Source organism: Wasmannia auropunctata, unplaced genomic scaffold (genome assembly GCF_000956235.1).
Source record: "Wasmannia auropunctata unplaced genomic scaffold, wasmannia.A_1.0 LD333486.1, whole genome shotgun sequence".
Classification (NCBI taxonomy): Eukaryota; Metazoa; Arthropoda; class Insecta; order Hymenoptera; family Formicidae; genus Wasmannia; species Wasmannia auropunctata.
The window spans coordinates 13,760-29,898 of NW_012029404.1; the positions used below are offsets into that span (position 1 = coordinate 13,760).

The window sequence follows — 16,139 nt, forward strand, 5'->3', positions numbered from 1 at the left end:
TATATATATGGCTCCATCTTTGTATACGTATCCGTACGTGTTTTTAAATAAATATACAAATTTCTTTTTCTTTATACATTCATTTCGCGCACGCGCGCGCGCGCGCGCGCGCGTGTGTGTGTGTGTGTGTGTGTGTGTGTAAATCACTTGTGTATCATACATTAATTGTTGTTTTGCAAAGCTTGCAAAAACGTTTTATCTATAATCGTACAGTCCGATCGCAAACATATTGTTCACTTCGTACTTTCGTTCACAGCCATTATAAATCTTCCGACCGTATTCTTATATCTTTGCTCGTCTGTGTACTATTATCATAAACGTCTCTTTTATAATATAATCCATTAATCGCGCTAATCGCGCTGAGTTACGAGTACGCGAGTAACGTACTTGATTTTCTATCTATTAAGTATATACTATTCAGCCCTTTCGATTCTTCCCCTAAGCGCAAGAGCGGCATGATTCGATCTTTCGATTCTTCATCCTTGCAATTGATTGTACATCACTGAATTTATGCGAATCTTACATGAGTGACTTGCTAACCACTTGAGAGAAATCTCTTCGGAAATCTAACGACATCTGTTTTGTAATAAACATATCAACTTTTAATATTGAAATGTTTATAATAAAGAAATTCGTCAAAAAAGATACGATATGAGACTTACTTTTGTCAGATATATCACGTGCAATAATTAGAAATTAATGTATATACATCGTAAATAAGCAGGGTGCGTTCCGTTTCATGCATTATGCAAATATAGTGTATCATTTTATCCCTCTTATTCATTGAATGTTAAAGATAAAGTGATACATGATATATCATGCATAAAACGGAACCTTAAATTCGTAGCACAACCAAGTGTATCATGATGTTGTAAATCTCAATAATAGATTTCCGTTTCAATTAATACACGCGTGCGATTGCAACATCGCACTTTTTTAGAAGACCATAAACTTAAGATCGAACAGAGTGAACAGAATTGTTTCGTAAAAAGATTTTTTCAAGACACGCATTATTTTTTTATGCACATTCTCTCTCTCTCTCTATCTCTCCCTCTCACCTGCATACTCGTGTATATGACAAAAATCGATTTCTCGTATCGTATCTATGCAAGAGAATCCGCATTCACAGGTATAATCGACATCATGGTACTATTCGGTAGAAGAGTTCCGTTTTCACCGTCCTTCTCATTTACATCGGTATGATCTACCAACAGTTTCTGCTGTCGTGCTTGTTTCTTCTCACGTTCGATCTGGAAATGACAAAATATTACAAGTGATAATGTCAAACAGAGAAAGAATAAGAAAAAAAGAAAGAGAACACCGATAAAATGTGAAGATTTCATTCAACTTTTTCCACATTTTATTTTATTGCTTAAACCTCAATAAATACTTCAAGTTTTATGTCTCTCGCGATATGTCAACAAACCTTAAAGAATAGTCGAAGATAATGGCATGGAAACACGACACACTGCCCTTCCTCTTCCTCGGCATCGATATAAACACCACGAACTAGGATAGTATTGCTACAATTGAGAAGAACGAGGAAAACGAAGCAGCCAACATGAGTGATCCAGCAGGACAATTCTGGATTGTCCGGTAGCAGCCAGAGATCCAGCGCATTCCATATACCACGCCAGACGTTTACGGTGCCCAGAAAACTCAGAAAAAGAAAAACATCCGCAACCATCAAGCGAACCAGACCTTGAAGACGCGTGCAGATATATCGCATCAATGGTTGTAGACAAAACGTCACGGCGACTATAAAATACCCGATGGCCTGAAATTCGGTAATGCAAATTACGATAAAGTTATTTTTTATTATATTTCTCACACACACACACACACACACACATACACACACACAGCAGATAGAGAGAGCAATAGTAGTGATACGAGGGAGAACTCGTACTCGCTACATGAATATTAATTCTATTAAAGAGAAGACTTAATTGGGTTCCTTCCATTTAGCGACACAAGTCGACACAAGCATTATTCTATCTTTGTTGTTATTAAATATTGAAAAAAGAAAGAATGATGCGCGCTTATTGTTTCCTAGCTGCCCCGTACTATATAATTTCTAGACGCCAAATCTAAAAGTGTGCGGAAAAATAAAAGAAAAATGATTAAACAAATGAAACGTTTTTTATACCCCAACAAAAGTCTCATCGATTTGATGATATTCTAAAAAATCAATAAATGTTTTTCTCAAGTGCCGATAGTGATATATACGACAAATGTAACGAATCACGGATAACATTAAACATTTCATATAACGCATACACCGTGCGACAATTGTGCCATGTGCCGCGGCAATCATGCAATTGGCGAATATTCAATTATATAATCGAACTACCGGGGTGTGTGTAGTGTCATAGCATAGCGCATGTACGTCGTATGCCTGCAATGTAAAATTTGCAATTTCAAACGGATTTAAAAGTTAAGGGAGTTTTTTAAACTACTTTTATTCGTGATCACTCGTAATTATTCGAGGCTTACATTCCGATGTCGTCAAATGTATTTTATTTTATATCCATTTTAATTTTTATTACGTGACCTAAGTTTTGCCAATTTATAGTCCGTATTCCGATATGCACTGCTAGTACTGAAAAAATAATATACGTAACGGAAATTGTTATAGATTTTTAGTACTGGCATATATATATATATGTGTGTGTGTGTGTGTGTGTGTGCGTGCGTGCGTGCGTGCGTGTGTGTGTGTGTGTGTGTGTGTATCGGAAAGCGGAGCCTTAATCATTCCATGTTTAGTGATACGCGACAGTATTAAGTGCCTGCAGATTATTTCGTATGTGATGATATTAGATAGTGCAGATTATTTCGTATGTTGATTATATTAGATAGTGCGTACAAAATTTTCCACTTACGGAACAGAAATTGATATGCTTGAATTGCAATTGTAACGATACATCTTTAAGATGCAGTGTTTGTTATCGCGTAAATAAATTTATTAGATATTAAATATCAAAATATTTGTGTTATAATTAATTATGATTTAACATTCACTGCGACTATTATTGTTTACCCTCGCTACTATTGCTCATTGTTGTAATTATATATTATCGCTCCATTTTCTCCATATATCTGTTGGTTAAATTTTAAAATTATTTATATATAGTATTATTATTATTATTATTTTCCCCATGTTTTTCCTTCCTTATTACATTCTCTTGTAATTTTTCGACTTAATTGTATGTATTAATTTTGTTTTTATAATTTTGCTTTTTACGTTATCATATACTTCTGTTAATACAAAACAATAAAATAATAATATACATATAACCGCTTATAAGAAGTACGTACAGAGGACTCTGGAATGATGATTAAAAATAAATAAAATAAAGTAAAAAATAAAATATAAAATTTTAATTGATCTCTCTATCTTTTTATTTGAAGCAACGAACACACGCAGTTTGGCGCAGCCGCATGTGTTCGTGAGTACTAACAATAAATAATATAGTTACATACATGTATAGTATAACTGCAAAACGGTTGAATCAGAGCTAGATCACCTTACGAAGAAGTTGAATATAAGAAGTTGATTGCAATGTCGATGTGAAAAGTTTATATTTACCAGTGAGCCAATGGCAGAATACTCGGGGTTTTCCGGAAACAAGTAAATGTCGATCAAGATCCAAACTCCTCTCCAGACAAAGACAACTAATGTACCCACGACACCGACGCTGAAGGCGCAATCCAGTAAGTACAACGACCAGTCTCTCGTATTCTGTAACCGCACGCAACAGATCGCAATATCAAGTATATCAACATAAACAAATGACAATATATTTATTATTATAACATTAGAAATAGTAATAGCTAATATAGGTAATAAGAAAGACATTAGATAGAAGATAACAATAGTGAAATGCGCTACAATTCCGTGATATCTGTCACGTATTAATAGGGAAGTACATAAAACGTCAATGCAAAAATGATCCTTATCTTATCTCAAGTTATTTTCTTCCATCGCTAACGCGACACAGTAATATTTGCAGATTTGTGAAGAGGGAAAAATGCAAGGTAGCAATACAATTGCTAAAGTAGCTGTCGATCGATTTTCATTGATTAAAAGTGTTATTACCTCACTTAAATTTAAAGATGATAAATTGTATTAAGATATCATAAAAAAAAGAGAGATAAAGATCGGCCTTAAATGTGCATGTCATTCGTCAAATCACATTTCTATCAAACGATAATGTATGATAAACGTTGCCGTAGCAGAGAGAAAACAACATTAAATTATACGATTATGATTTTCGCACGCACGAACAATAACTGACAATTGTATCAATGTTTCCCGAGGATACTTTTATCGCGTAACATAATCTTTTTTGCGACATCATCGATATTTATTAGATTAGTAATTATTTTAACGCGCTTGCGCGGTAATAAATAAAGATGACAATAATTGCATTTTAAATGCAGTTACAGACGACAAATAAATTAGCGCACTTGCACACGCTAATGCGTACGTATAGACTATGCAGGCGCAATAGTGGTTGACGGTCGAGGGACCGGGCTGACTTGGCCGGAAACTGCGCTTATACACACCGATAACGACGCGAGCTTGGACGATGCGTGTAAATGATCGAAGCACATGCGAGTCGTATAATCGCGATTTACAATTTATCCATTTATGATTTACAACGCGTTTTATAGAATCGACAGTGCACAGTAAGTGCACAGTGAGCATAACAAAACGATAAATGTAAAGTTGAGAGAAAATTCTCTCTTGGTGCGCGTTCAAGTAGCGCTGTGCCAAGTGTTTAGCTTATTTAACGCGAATCCTCTGGATGTGCTGTTGATATTTTTTCATGGTCTTCTTTTGCATCCCTCCCTTTCTTCGCGGAATTGATAAATTTCGCGAAAAATTTTGTCTAGGTAAAAAGATCGGAAAAGCTGTATTTTTTACATCATTGTCCCAAGTTCCTATTACAACCATCTTGTTTTCTAGTTATCGCGCAAAACATTTAATAACTCCCGCATTCATGATTATGAAACTGAATATAATTAATTACGGATTAATCAAATGACTCTTGAAATGCGATTTAATCGTTAATATATTGAGATAGCTTGTAAATTTATTCTTTATCAATCTTTATATTCTCCGTATTTCTCGTATACTTGAATGGTATTAGCATATATTGTTGACATACTTTTGTGACATGCTTTTAACAAGGCATAAAACATTATTTTTATAAATATAAAATAATATATGTATCTCGAAAAATTCAAGAATTATCTTTGACATTACCCATATTTGCTAAGAAGAAGTAAGAAAATAATAAGTACTCGATAGCATACTTATCTTTCAAGACTCGCCAAAATACATAAAAGAAGTAAATAGCACATAGACAATGTCGTCATTAGTATATTATCAGGATTCAATAATTCCATCTTAGATCCTTTTTTATTACACGAATTCCTCAGATACCTCAATCTCTAACTTGTTTATCAAAATTAATCGAAATAAATTTTCCAGAAACTATTCAACTAATTCCTATTGCATTCGATATACAAGCGATTTCTCTATAATCTGACTTACGCGATCAGTGATGCAATGTGTTTTTTTTTTTTAACTACTCTCTCTCTCTCTCTCTCTCTCTCGATATAACATTTTTTCACAACTAGATTACACGATCACGATTATAATCTTATACAAGCGCGAGTATAAAAAAGTATTTTGAAATTTAAAGTTTAAAAGGAAAAAAGATTATGAAGAGGAAAATTTAAATTTTAAAAGAATAGATTGTAACGAAATCATGATTCGCGATCGCAAGGAGAATAAGACAAAAGTGTCGTGTGATGCAACTGGGATCTTAGAGAGCACCCTGATGGGGCACCCTGACAGAGAAAAAGATGGTTGGCAAGTACTTACGTTGACGCGAAACATAGTCTGCACTTCAAAGTAACCCGGACATGAGTCAAGAACGAGCGAGAACGGCGGCGCGGATACGTTGCGGACCGCGCGCATGAGACCAAGCGCGAGGAGACTAACGATGGTCGTGGCGGAGACGGTGCCGGGCGTCAGCTCCGTATAAATGTCCAGGGCCTTCCAGGCACCACGCCAGGCGTTTACGCAGCAGAAGCCGAATACGCCGGTGTAGAATCGCGAGCCGAGATAGTAGGACAGCCGGTGCTTGTCCGGATGCAGAACGTCGTCCAGGCCATGCTGCAGCACGCTGAAGGCAAAGAGGCCGGTGAAGCCGATCGTGATCGACGCAAAGCTGCTAAACACCGGCTCATCCGGGTAGACGTAGAAATCACTAAGTTCCCAAGTGCCGCGCCAGTAACCGACCACCGCCGGCGCGGCTATAAGCGCGGAGAATATCGTATCCAAGATCGTCAAGATGGCATAATGTAGACGATTCGATGATCTGGTGTCTAGACTCCCAGTCATCCTGGCACCAGCCGCACGCAACTCAACCATCCTTACCCAATCCGGATCGAATTTAGTAGTTGCGCCGCTCGTCATTACGCTGCATCGTTCGTACTCTCGAAATTACTATCGTACGTAGATTATAGATGAAAAAGGAAGGAAAGTAAAAGAGACGCGAAATTGTAATCGACTTACAATTAGAGAAACAAGCGGCGACTCATTTAGGCGCAATCACGTGTTCGACGTTTTAACGTTTTCCTGACATTCTCGTGCTATGATGTTCGATTCAACTTTCGCTTGATTCGGTTCTTATTCGTCGTCGTCGTCGTTGTCGTCATCGTCGTCGTCGTCGTCGTCGCCGCCGCCGCCGTCGTCGTCGTCGTCGTCGTCGTCATCATCGTCGTTATCGTCGCCGTCGTCGTAACATTGCGAACGAGTCTTCTATCTAGAAAAGATGATGGCATGCCTTCTCTTGCCGTATTCTTTCATCAGTTTGAGCCAACTTTTTTAGCGCTCCGAGAAGGCGTAAACTCGATTAATGACGCTCTTAAATGAAGCTTCTTCCAGTGATGAGTTCGCCATAAAATGTGTTTCTTCTCGAATATAAATTCAGTCTTGGCACTCGTCAGAGACTAGGACGATCGCTAGGATTGAAGAGAGAGAGAAAATGAAATATATGAAAAAATTTCGGTATCGCATTCACCTCATCCGCAAGTGCTTAGGGCCAACGATCAAAGAATCGGTAGCCGGTCGGACAGCGGTCGGAGTGACTACTGACTTGTCTTCGGTATAACCGCTATCTTTTATCAACCGCTAACCGCTAAACGCGCAGACCAACACTATCGCATTATCGCCAACAACGTCGTCGCTCGCGCGACAGACCACCGGCACGGAGGATAGTACCCGCGGTGTGCTCTCCTTTCCTCCCTCGTTCTCTCCTACACCGACGGTCCCCACCTATGATGCGTATGCGTTATAATCGCCTCGTTCCATCGTGTATATCGCGGTGCTATCACCGATTAGAACGATCGGTGGCAGCCGATGACAGCCACGCGCGTTCCTGTGATATCGCGAATACACGATTTAAAATCATTCGGTAGCGTGATCGAGTTACCACTGAATCGTCGCATCCACATTTATCTCTTTCGGTCTCTTTCATCTTTCGATACGCTCGTATTTTCTCCGTCATTTTAGATATTCTAAAAGAATTAAGGGAGAGTCGTCACCTTGAGTATGTATCTCAATGAATTAGAAGCCTGTTATACAACTTGTTTTTTCTTTCTTTATCTTAATGCAGTACGCAATATAGAAAAAACACCATATAAAGTTTGATATATTATAAATATACACGCAATATGCAAAACTATTGCATTGTTGTTAAGAGCGGTAAACGGCTAGAAAGATCTGAAAGAAAATATAAGAATGTTTAGATACTTGTAATGAAAGTGACAGAGATATTTTTATTTTTATTTTTTCGAAAAAGATATTTGAAGTTAAATTTTCAATGAGAAATGGTTAAAAAAATCGACTTGTCTATTTTACTTCGATTCAACTACAATGACATAATTTTTAATCACCTTGATGTTATTTTTTTCTGAACAATGTTTCCTGCCTCGCATTCATTTAACCATTGACGTATATTCATTTAACTATTGACGCTTTAGCCAAAATCGTCGCTAATCAACTGCTTTTTGTGTACCAATCAAGCTTGGGTTACAACATCTCACCTTCGTGAAACCCTAATTCGTCCCAGCGAGATCTCGTCAGGGTCACGAGATCCATTGCCACGTTGAAAGTGTGATACGGAAGATATTGAAAATAAAATTAATTATCAAATATTTGCCTCATAAACATTTATATGAAATTATTCGCGTCTACTTGCGAGAGAATACTGTTTTTTAAATAAGTATATAAACTTTAATACACACACACACACACACACACACACACACACACACACACACACACACACACACACACACACATACACACACATCGATTTGGATAGAAAAACCTCTTAAATAGATTAATCTATTGAAACACATTAATTAAATCGCATATCTGACTCGTGTCTAAATATAGATACAGAAACAATCAATTGAATTAGTATAGTACTTTTTAAAAATAATTAATGAGATTGAAAATTGATACTTAATTATATTAATAGCGCTATAACATTTATATTTATCGTAAATGATATTTATATCATAGCCGAAAAACTGTACATATTTTGAATTTAATTTAAAGACATTAATAATAAATTATTCCGGAAATAAATATTGTCTCAATAAATTAAGACTAGGTACAAACGATAGCTATATGTATTAACAGTGAAGCTACTGCAGAATTTGTAAAATTTTGTTTCGGATAACGTTTGGAAAATTACTAATACTGCTTTGCAATGGCTAATTTTAATAATTTTCTCTCTCTCTCTCTCTCTCTCTCTCAGCTGATTTATAAATAATATTTGAAATTAGACTTTTTTCTCGTTATATTTAACAATGATACTGTACGTAATTTATCATCGAAAATTTCTGATTGAGAAGAAACAGTTGCGTCTAAATTTCGCAGATAAAACATTACTGGTGTGTCAAACGCGATGCAATCATTATAACCAGTCAATAATTTGTGTCAAATATAATGGAAAAACGGATAACGCTTCGTTTACAGATAAGGAATATTGGTTCACGTCCGCATGCAATCGCAGCGCCTGCGTATCTCTATTATCAATGCACGATAATCGGTGAGAACATTTCGTAAACTTCCGGGGAAAACCGAGACACAATACAACACCGAGATTGTTAAATGGTGATCTCTCTATTTACAAAGTTGCAAGACCTTTGGGCTGTACTTGGTTGTACTTGCGTTTTGTTTGCAATTCATTCTTATCATTCTCACATTTTTAATTGATAAATTTTGTACACGAGAATTTGGCTTAAAAGTATGTTATATGTAATGCTGGAAGAAAATCAAAATTGAGAATAAAAAAGATGAGGGAAAAGAATCTTGTCGCATTGAGGAATGAAACGAAAGTAAAAAAAAACGTGCACGTATATAAGATGTTTGTGCGATTCGATAATTTGTGTGCATAATTAAGTAAACTATGATTTTATCAATTTAATACGATATCTACGTAAAATCTGACAAAAATTCGATAAGACGCTCTGTTAGAAACAACTAAATCTTCATCAGCTTCGTTCGAGACACGACTCTTGTGATAACGTTTGAAAAAGATTCTCTTTTACAATCTGCAGGAAACAAACGGGTAATCCTGTTGTTATTACACTTTCGTATATGTATATCAAAACGTATGTAGGTATGTACATGAATACAAGAGATGGAGAGATGGTTTCGTCGAATTGAAGCAAATTTACATAGATGTATGTACGATTATAATTTATGAACAACGTAGCAAAATCTTCGCGATTCGAGAGTACGATGTATAGATCATTAACTGCAATCGACAAAGCACATGCAGAAATATGCGCGTTTTGCCGCATATATAAATCCATTAATAAAAATTAAATACTTAAAATATGAGACAAAAGCATATACTCTTTCGGGAAGATCTGTGTATCGCTGTGTACATACCGTACGTATGTCCAATCGTTAAACACCATTTGGCAATTGAGTACAGGGTCGGGGCGGTTCTTCAGGCAGTAATCAAAGAAGTGACTGTCACGAAGCGCGCACGATCGTCAAAGCGACAATCGCGATGTAAGAAATCGAGACTATACGAAATCGTATAAGAAAATAAAGCCAGGAATTTGAAACAAAAACGAAAATCCCGACTGCTTGGATGGTCACGAGTAATACTTGGTTTTTATTTTTTTCGCATAATATTGTACGTTACAAAATATTATAAGCCGTCAAAATTCAAATACTTAGATCTATGAGTGCATAAAATAAGGAGATTTGACTCGAACTCACAAGACTAGTATTTCACTAACGCGTTAACCGACACTGATTATATCGCGTCGATTATCTTAAATTGTAACATTGCGAAAGACGGAAACAAGCTCAAATAGCGTTTATTCGTACGAGAGCTTCCAATAATTTAAAGTCCAATTAAGTAATTGCCCACTCACTATTTTAATCGTATATTGGCTTTTTTTACGCAAATGTTTTTGTATAAACGCGCTTATATATATATATATATATATATATATATATATATATAATTGCAATTATATAAATGTGTTATCTTTGAAATGTCACAGATATAACGTGTTGCAGATATACACAGATCTTATCAAGAGAGAGAGAGAGAGAGAGAGAGAGAGAGAGAGAGAGAGACTAAATTACTCCATTTTTAACTTACCATATTGTATCTAGTAGGAAATTGGAAAATGCAACTCGGCGTGTCGATGATAGTTATCAATGGAGTTGCTATCAAGTTTCTGATGGAACGTAGAATCGCCAAGCACGCCAATAACGAGCATGTTAATGACGTTGTTATCCTGTAGGCAGATGAAGTATAATAAATTGCCTGCTATATCGATCTAAATCTCACTTTCTCTGCTTTAATACTCCTAATCGCACGATAAAACATCACAAAACGTTAATTAATTTACCATGTATGCGTAAATAGGTAATTGTCGATGATGATCCAGCCACCCCGCCAATGCGCAATGCACGCTACTCCAAAGGTGTAAGTGTACAGAATTCGTAAGGCCCGATAAGGCAATCGTTTTCGCCAACTTAATTCAACCCACTTCTTCATATAGACGTTGTGAAATTGATGTTTGAAGATCGCATATGCTGCGTGCAAAACTACGCCAAACATAAAACAAAACCAACTGGGAAACCTGTTAACAAAATATCCTCGTATAAATACGTATCATATAAATACCATACAATTTACGTGAACGCTATAATTATAATAAAAATTTTAACGTTTCTCGCCATCTAGAAGTGACAGAAAAATATATATAAATTCTTAATACGAGAGAGACATTACGCGCTAGCCCACTATGTCGATTACATGGCAATTCGCGTGTTGATTACCACATTTACTAGCTATTATGTAGATGTAGATTAAATAAATATGTCATATCTTTCGATTTAGTAGTTCATTTTTAATGTCGTTATTAGAGCCATCTACAGCTGCGCAGATGTTAGCACTTGTCATCATGCTTATAAAATGGAAAATGTATAAAGATAATATCATTGATTGCTCATTATATCGATGCTAGCGACAGATCGAATCCATATTATTGTTATTAAGTATTTACGTTTGTTTTTTTCATATGTGTGTCGGATATTCCGATTAGGATGACGTGGGCATTCTACGTATATGTAATTAACTAATGGCATCGAAAATTCTCTGCGAATTAAGATGCGTTTCAATTTTGCATACATGATGTGCATGATATATATCATATTTTATTCTTGTTGCTCACTAAATGTTAAACAAGGATAAATGATACATCATATGCGCATCAGGAATGAAACGGAACACATTTCTATAGCTATATAAAGTCACGCATTAAAAATTTGCCAGGTGTTCCATTCGTAAATAGTATAAATACATGCATATTCATACATACCGTCAAATAAAATTTATACGTAATAATTTTAAACGTAATTGATGCTAATGCTAGCTTTATCCGCAGATATAGAAAATTAGTCTGATAGAATTCTAGCTACATCAGTTTGCCCTTTTTGAAACAATCTTATATTGTTTTACTTAATTGTACACCTAGATATCTCTTCGGAACAAAATATATCGTCGAAAAGATAAACATGCATATATATCTGTGACAATAAATCAAATGAATATATATAATTATCTCAATAACAATCGATTTAACAAACAGCTCCAATCTCGAATGATTTTTCATATGCAAGGTATACTCTTATATATTATATTATATATATTATTATCTAGCTTCGATCGTCATGGGAGATATATATTTTAGCCTCACTCACACATTATTTCAATTAATTTATTTCCTATTACTTTTAAATTGTTACTCACAATTCTGCATAACAATCCATGCTTGCCCATACACCCCTCCAAAAGCCAATCGCTAATGGAGCAATGATACTTGCAGAGATCAACGTATCGAGTAAAGAAAATGTTCGTTTTTTGCTTCTCGATCGTTTCAAGTCCTCCGATGATTGTTCTGTTGATTTAAATACTTTTTCGAAGATGTGGCCAGGGTTTCCACAACATATATACGATTTTTCTTCCTACAATCCCGTTGATACGAAATTAATAAAAATATTAATTAAATTACGTGAAAACGGGAGGGCAGAGAAGGAAGATATATATTAGGTTCAAATTTTTCCGTTCTTTTGTTTAGTATATGAATAATTATTAAAATAATGTTTTTACTATACATTGTAAATGCTTTATAATTATAATATAAATAAATATGCATATACTTATAATGCTATATATAATGCCAAAAAATTTTTTCCTTTACGTACTCTATTATCATCTTTATGTTTATAATTAAACACAGTTAAGATAATAACTATATAAAAATGTAGCTTAAACAAAATTAACTATTAGCAAGTTGTAAAAATGTATGTTGATTATAAATTTATATCAAATCGCGATAATACTGCATAACACTCTTCAATTACCTCCGGGCTTCTCGGACCCCTTTGATGGTTGGACAAAAATTTATTTATTCGATTTGAGAGAATGCTAAAAGGACGCGCGGGCAAACTCCATAATATTGCTGTTTTAGCGACGATTTATGCATATATGCATGCGTGCGATATTGATGTGTATGTATATATATATATATATATATACATACACTTACATACTTAATTTATATATTGAATTAATCATTTATCATGTGAAAAATAACTATAATAGCTAGGTGGTAATATAATATTATAGCTAAGAAACTGTAATTGCAAAGCTTTTTTTGTTTTTATATTATTTCTATCTCAACTTCACATGATTTAATTATTTACGTATTTTCTTGCATTTTGGAGAATTTTTTATTCTGCACAAGCGAAAAAAACAAAAAAGTACAATTGTCAGTATTACAGACGACTTTAGCATATATCGCCTCTTTATTGTAAAATTATTGCTACACTTGGAGGAATTAAGTTTATAGAAATTTATTACTCGTTTAAACTTAATTGAAGTAAAATTACAGTTTAATAACGTTATAAAAATGTAAAATATTCAAGATGTATATTTATAGTCTTCTATTGCACGCGCACGATTTAATATTTATATATTAATATTATTATTGCTAAATGCATAATGTAGTAATTTAATATTTAATTCAATAGAAATAACTTTTTGTAACATTTAGGCCTTTGAATTTAAAAATAATTTCAGAATTTAGGATCTTAATTGTACGTTCAATAAAAATCAAATGAAAATTATTAAGGAAGATCGAATTAAGGAAGAAATTTTACCTTAGCATTATCGATAATCGATATTGTCTTACTGTTTTCATAAGACTTATTGTCATTTTCTTCCGTTTCCACTCTTCCACTCGTGCAGGATCCAGAGAGACGATCGTTTTCATACTTATCAATCGATGTTAATATGCTGTCACATTTAGCAACGGCCGCGTTTAAATGTTTCTGCGATATTACCCGCGTTTGTTCGATATGACTGTTTAAATGAGAATCCACCGATTTTTCTATAAACTCTTTATCATCAAGCAAATCAGGATGCGATTTCGTATCATGGAACATATTTATCTTTTCTTATACTTGGAAGAAAATTAAATTCCTTCTTCTATTCGTACACGTTCGCGTACGATGTTCGCGTACACGACGCGCGTACAATACGCTACAATTCGTATTTAAGTCAATTCCAACGTACAAAATTGAATGGATCACGATCGAATGGAAATGAAACAATAATACAAAGGACAGCACGGAATTGATCATGTAGCAATCATCGCTTTACCACGTTCACCAGACCACATCTCACTTTATTGCACTCGGCACCTCGCTTGATTGAAAAGCGAGTACGAGAACTGCCGCCTTCCATGTCGCGTTAGCTAACTTATATTACAAAGTATATATGTATATATCCTCTAATATATCTTACAAACAAAATATGTAAAACGTCTGAGTCGATCTTTCGCCGTCTCATCTATACCACGTGGCATCATGTTCGAATTCATATTTTGAGTACAAAATTAGTATCCTGCTAGTCGTTGTCGGATCGCGATTCGATCGTTGTCTGTAGTTTCGTACTTCTCATTGCATTATTACAAAACTTCTCAACAATGAAAGCCAAGTATTTTTTTCTTTCTTTCCTTTTTCTTTTTAAATTTCAAGTACAAATCTTTCAAGTTTAAGCGTAATAATCTTGCTTTTTTTCGCGACAATACTTGATATACATATATAGTATATGTCTGTATTACCTCAAAATTCCACACCGAGAATCCATAATCGTCTATAATATCGAAGCGTGAACAGTGTCCAATGTGTCCGAATATACATATATGTATGTACATATATACACAATACCTAATAACTAAGTAATAAGTAATACTCGAATAATAATGCAGCATACGCGATGCGCAGTAATTTTTGGTGCGACATTGTAGCACGTGTACATGCCACAGCTATATACTGTTCCATTATCATTCAGGTGTTATTTAAATACGCGTTTTTGCTGCGCGTTTGCGCACACGAGGCCGAAGAATATAATTCCATATTCAAGGTAACATATAATCGGTGATAAGAAGAGAAGAAGAAACTCTGCAAATATGTAAAATATAAATACATAAGATAAAGTATTCAAAGAAATTAATTATCTGTACTCTCCCATTAATATATCCATAAATTATGAAAATGTAAACATGATATTATTCTGAAACAAATTGTATATCTAGAAACGCTGCCATTTCACAAAAAAATGGATAATAAAAATAAATGTATTATATAATCATATAAAAAAATGACTATTATCAGACTCATTTTTCAAAATTCTTCGTAACAGAGACTTGCGATTTTTTCGTCATTTTGCATTATCGATATATTGTACTCAACTATAAATAAGCTCTCCTCTGTAATTATTACTTAAATAAATGAAGCCGGTCTGGAAATTTTTTATTATGAGCTTTACAAAATAATCGGTTAAGCTTACGTTCTATAAATTTTTATTGCGTTATTTTTTTTATTTTCCAAAGAAATGTAAAATTAAGGTTCGATGTATCAAGTTTCATCTTATTATGATATCCAAATTTCTAGGCCATCTCGTTATTCGTTTGTGTTATTTAATTAGTACATTTTCATTTATAATCTTATATCATCAAATGTACCACATACAAAACATTTCATAAAGTTCTCAAACTTTACAAATGTATAATTTACAATAGTCTCATATATATTTTTGTGATTCAGCCAAATCTTTTGATTTTGCAATATCGAAGGAAATTCTAATGAAAATTTATTTGTTTTTCTTTTTTAATACGCTGTTGAAGTTTGAGACACAAGTGTTACAGAGCCCTTTGTATATGCAAATTTAGGAAACTGAGAGAAAAGTAGTACCATTTATCATTGATATCTCTCATATATGTAATCATATTTGTTCATACGCAACTATTGAGACACTTGTCAAAAAAAAAAAAAAGGAATGGAGAATATTGCAAATAAAATTAATTTAAAATGGCAAAGAAAATTGATCGAATCACGTGTAAGTATATATTCAAACTTGTCGATATTACTACTTATTCTTACATAAAAATTGTTATATCTGTGTGTGTGTGTGTGTGTGTGTGTGTGTGTGTGTGGGTGGGGGGGT

The 16,139-nt window shown here is 34.4% G+C and overlaps 3 protein-coding genes across 4 annotated transcripts in view; all 3 read right to left on the reverse strand.

Moving 5' to 3' along the window:
* Positions 1 to 685: 685 nt before the first annotated feature.
* LOC105459959 lies at positions 686 to 7,338 on the reverse strand. 2 transcript variants are annotated; one of them, XM_011706338.1, is made up of 5 exons: positions 6,593 to 7,338; positions 5,897 to 6,523; positions 3,590 to 3,742; positions 1,427 to 1,777; positions 686 to 1,250 (listed from the first exon to the last, which is right to left on the reverse strand). In XM_011706338.1, exons 2-5 carry the CDS (start codon positions 6,491 to 6,493, stop codon positions 1,104 to 1,106), a joined length of 1,248 nt encoding a protein of 415 aa, XP_011704640.1. In that variant the 5' UTR covers positions 6,494 to 6,523; positions 6,593 to 7,338; the 3' UTR covers positions 686 to 1,103. The 2 variants fall into 2 exon arrangements, with proteins under 2 accessions (XP_011704640.1, XP_011704638.1); XM_011706336.1 differs by having other exon boundaries at positions 5,897 to 7,338.
* A 1,268-nt stretch (positions 7,339 to 8,606) lies between these two features.
* On the reverse strand, positions 8,607 to 14,151 carry LOC105459958. The gene is made up of 5 exons (XM_011706335.1): positions 13,790 to 14,151; positions 12,378 to 12,592; positions 10,972 to 11,205; positions 10,719 to 10,857; positions 8,607 to 9,645 (listed from the first exon to the last, which is right to left on the reverse strand). The coding sequence occupies exons 1-5, from the start codon at positions 14,072 to 14,074 to the stop codon at positions 9,586 to 9,588; spliced, it is 933 nt and encodes a 310-aa protein (XP_011704637.1). The 5' UTR covers positions 14,075 to 14,151; the 3' UTR covers positions 8,607 to 9,585.
* Positions 14,152 to 14,295: 144 nt separating this feature from the next.
* Positions 14,296 to 16,139, reverse strand: part of LOC105459956 (PCTP-like protein) — a 5,572-nt gene continuing 3,728 nt past the window's right edge. Inside the window, exon 9 of the mRNA XM_011706328.1 lies at positions 14,296 to 15,094. The gene's annotated coding sequence lies outside the window, so the exon portion shown is untranslated. The remainder of the gene's footprint in view (positions 15,095 to 16,139) is intronic.

Excerpts from the sequence above, each read along its gene's own strand:
- LOC105459959 (XM_011706338.1), bottom strand. The coding sequence starts at position 6,493 with ATGACGAGCGGCGCAACTACTAAATTCGATCCGGATTGGGTAAGGATG. Across the intron at positions 3,743-5,896 it reads AGACTATGTTTCGCGTCAAC|AATACGAGAGACTGGTCGTT; the intron begins GTAAGTACTTGC and ends GTGCGGTTACAG. Across the intron at positions 1,251-1,426 it reads ATCTTCGACTATTCTTTAAG|ATCGAACGTGAGAAGAAACA; the intron begins GTTTGTTGACAT and ends TGTCATTTCCAG.
- LOC105459958 (XM_011706335.1), bottom strand. The coding sequence starts at position 14,074 with ATGTTCCATGATACGAAATCGCATCCTGATTTGCTTGATGATAAAGAG. Across the intron at positions 11,206-12,377 it reads ATGGATTGTTATGCAGAATT|GTTTCCCAGTTGGTTTTGTT; the intron begins GTGAGTAACAAT and ends TTTTGTTAACAG. Across the intron at positions 10,858-10,971 it reads TACCTATTTACGCATACATG|GATAACAACGTCATTAACAT; the intron begins GTAAATTAATTA and ends ATCTGCCTACAG.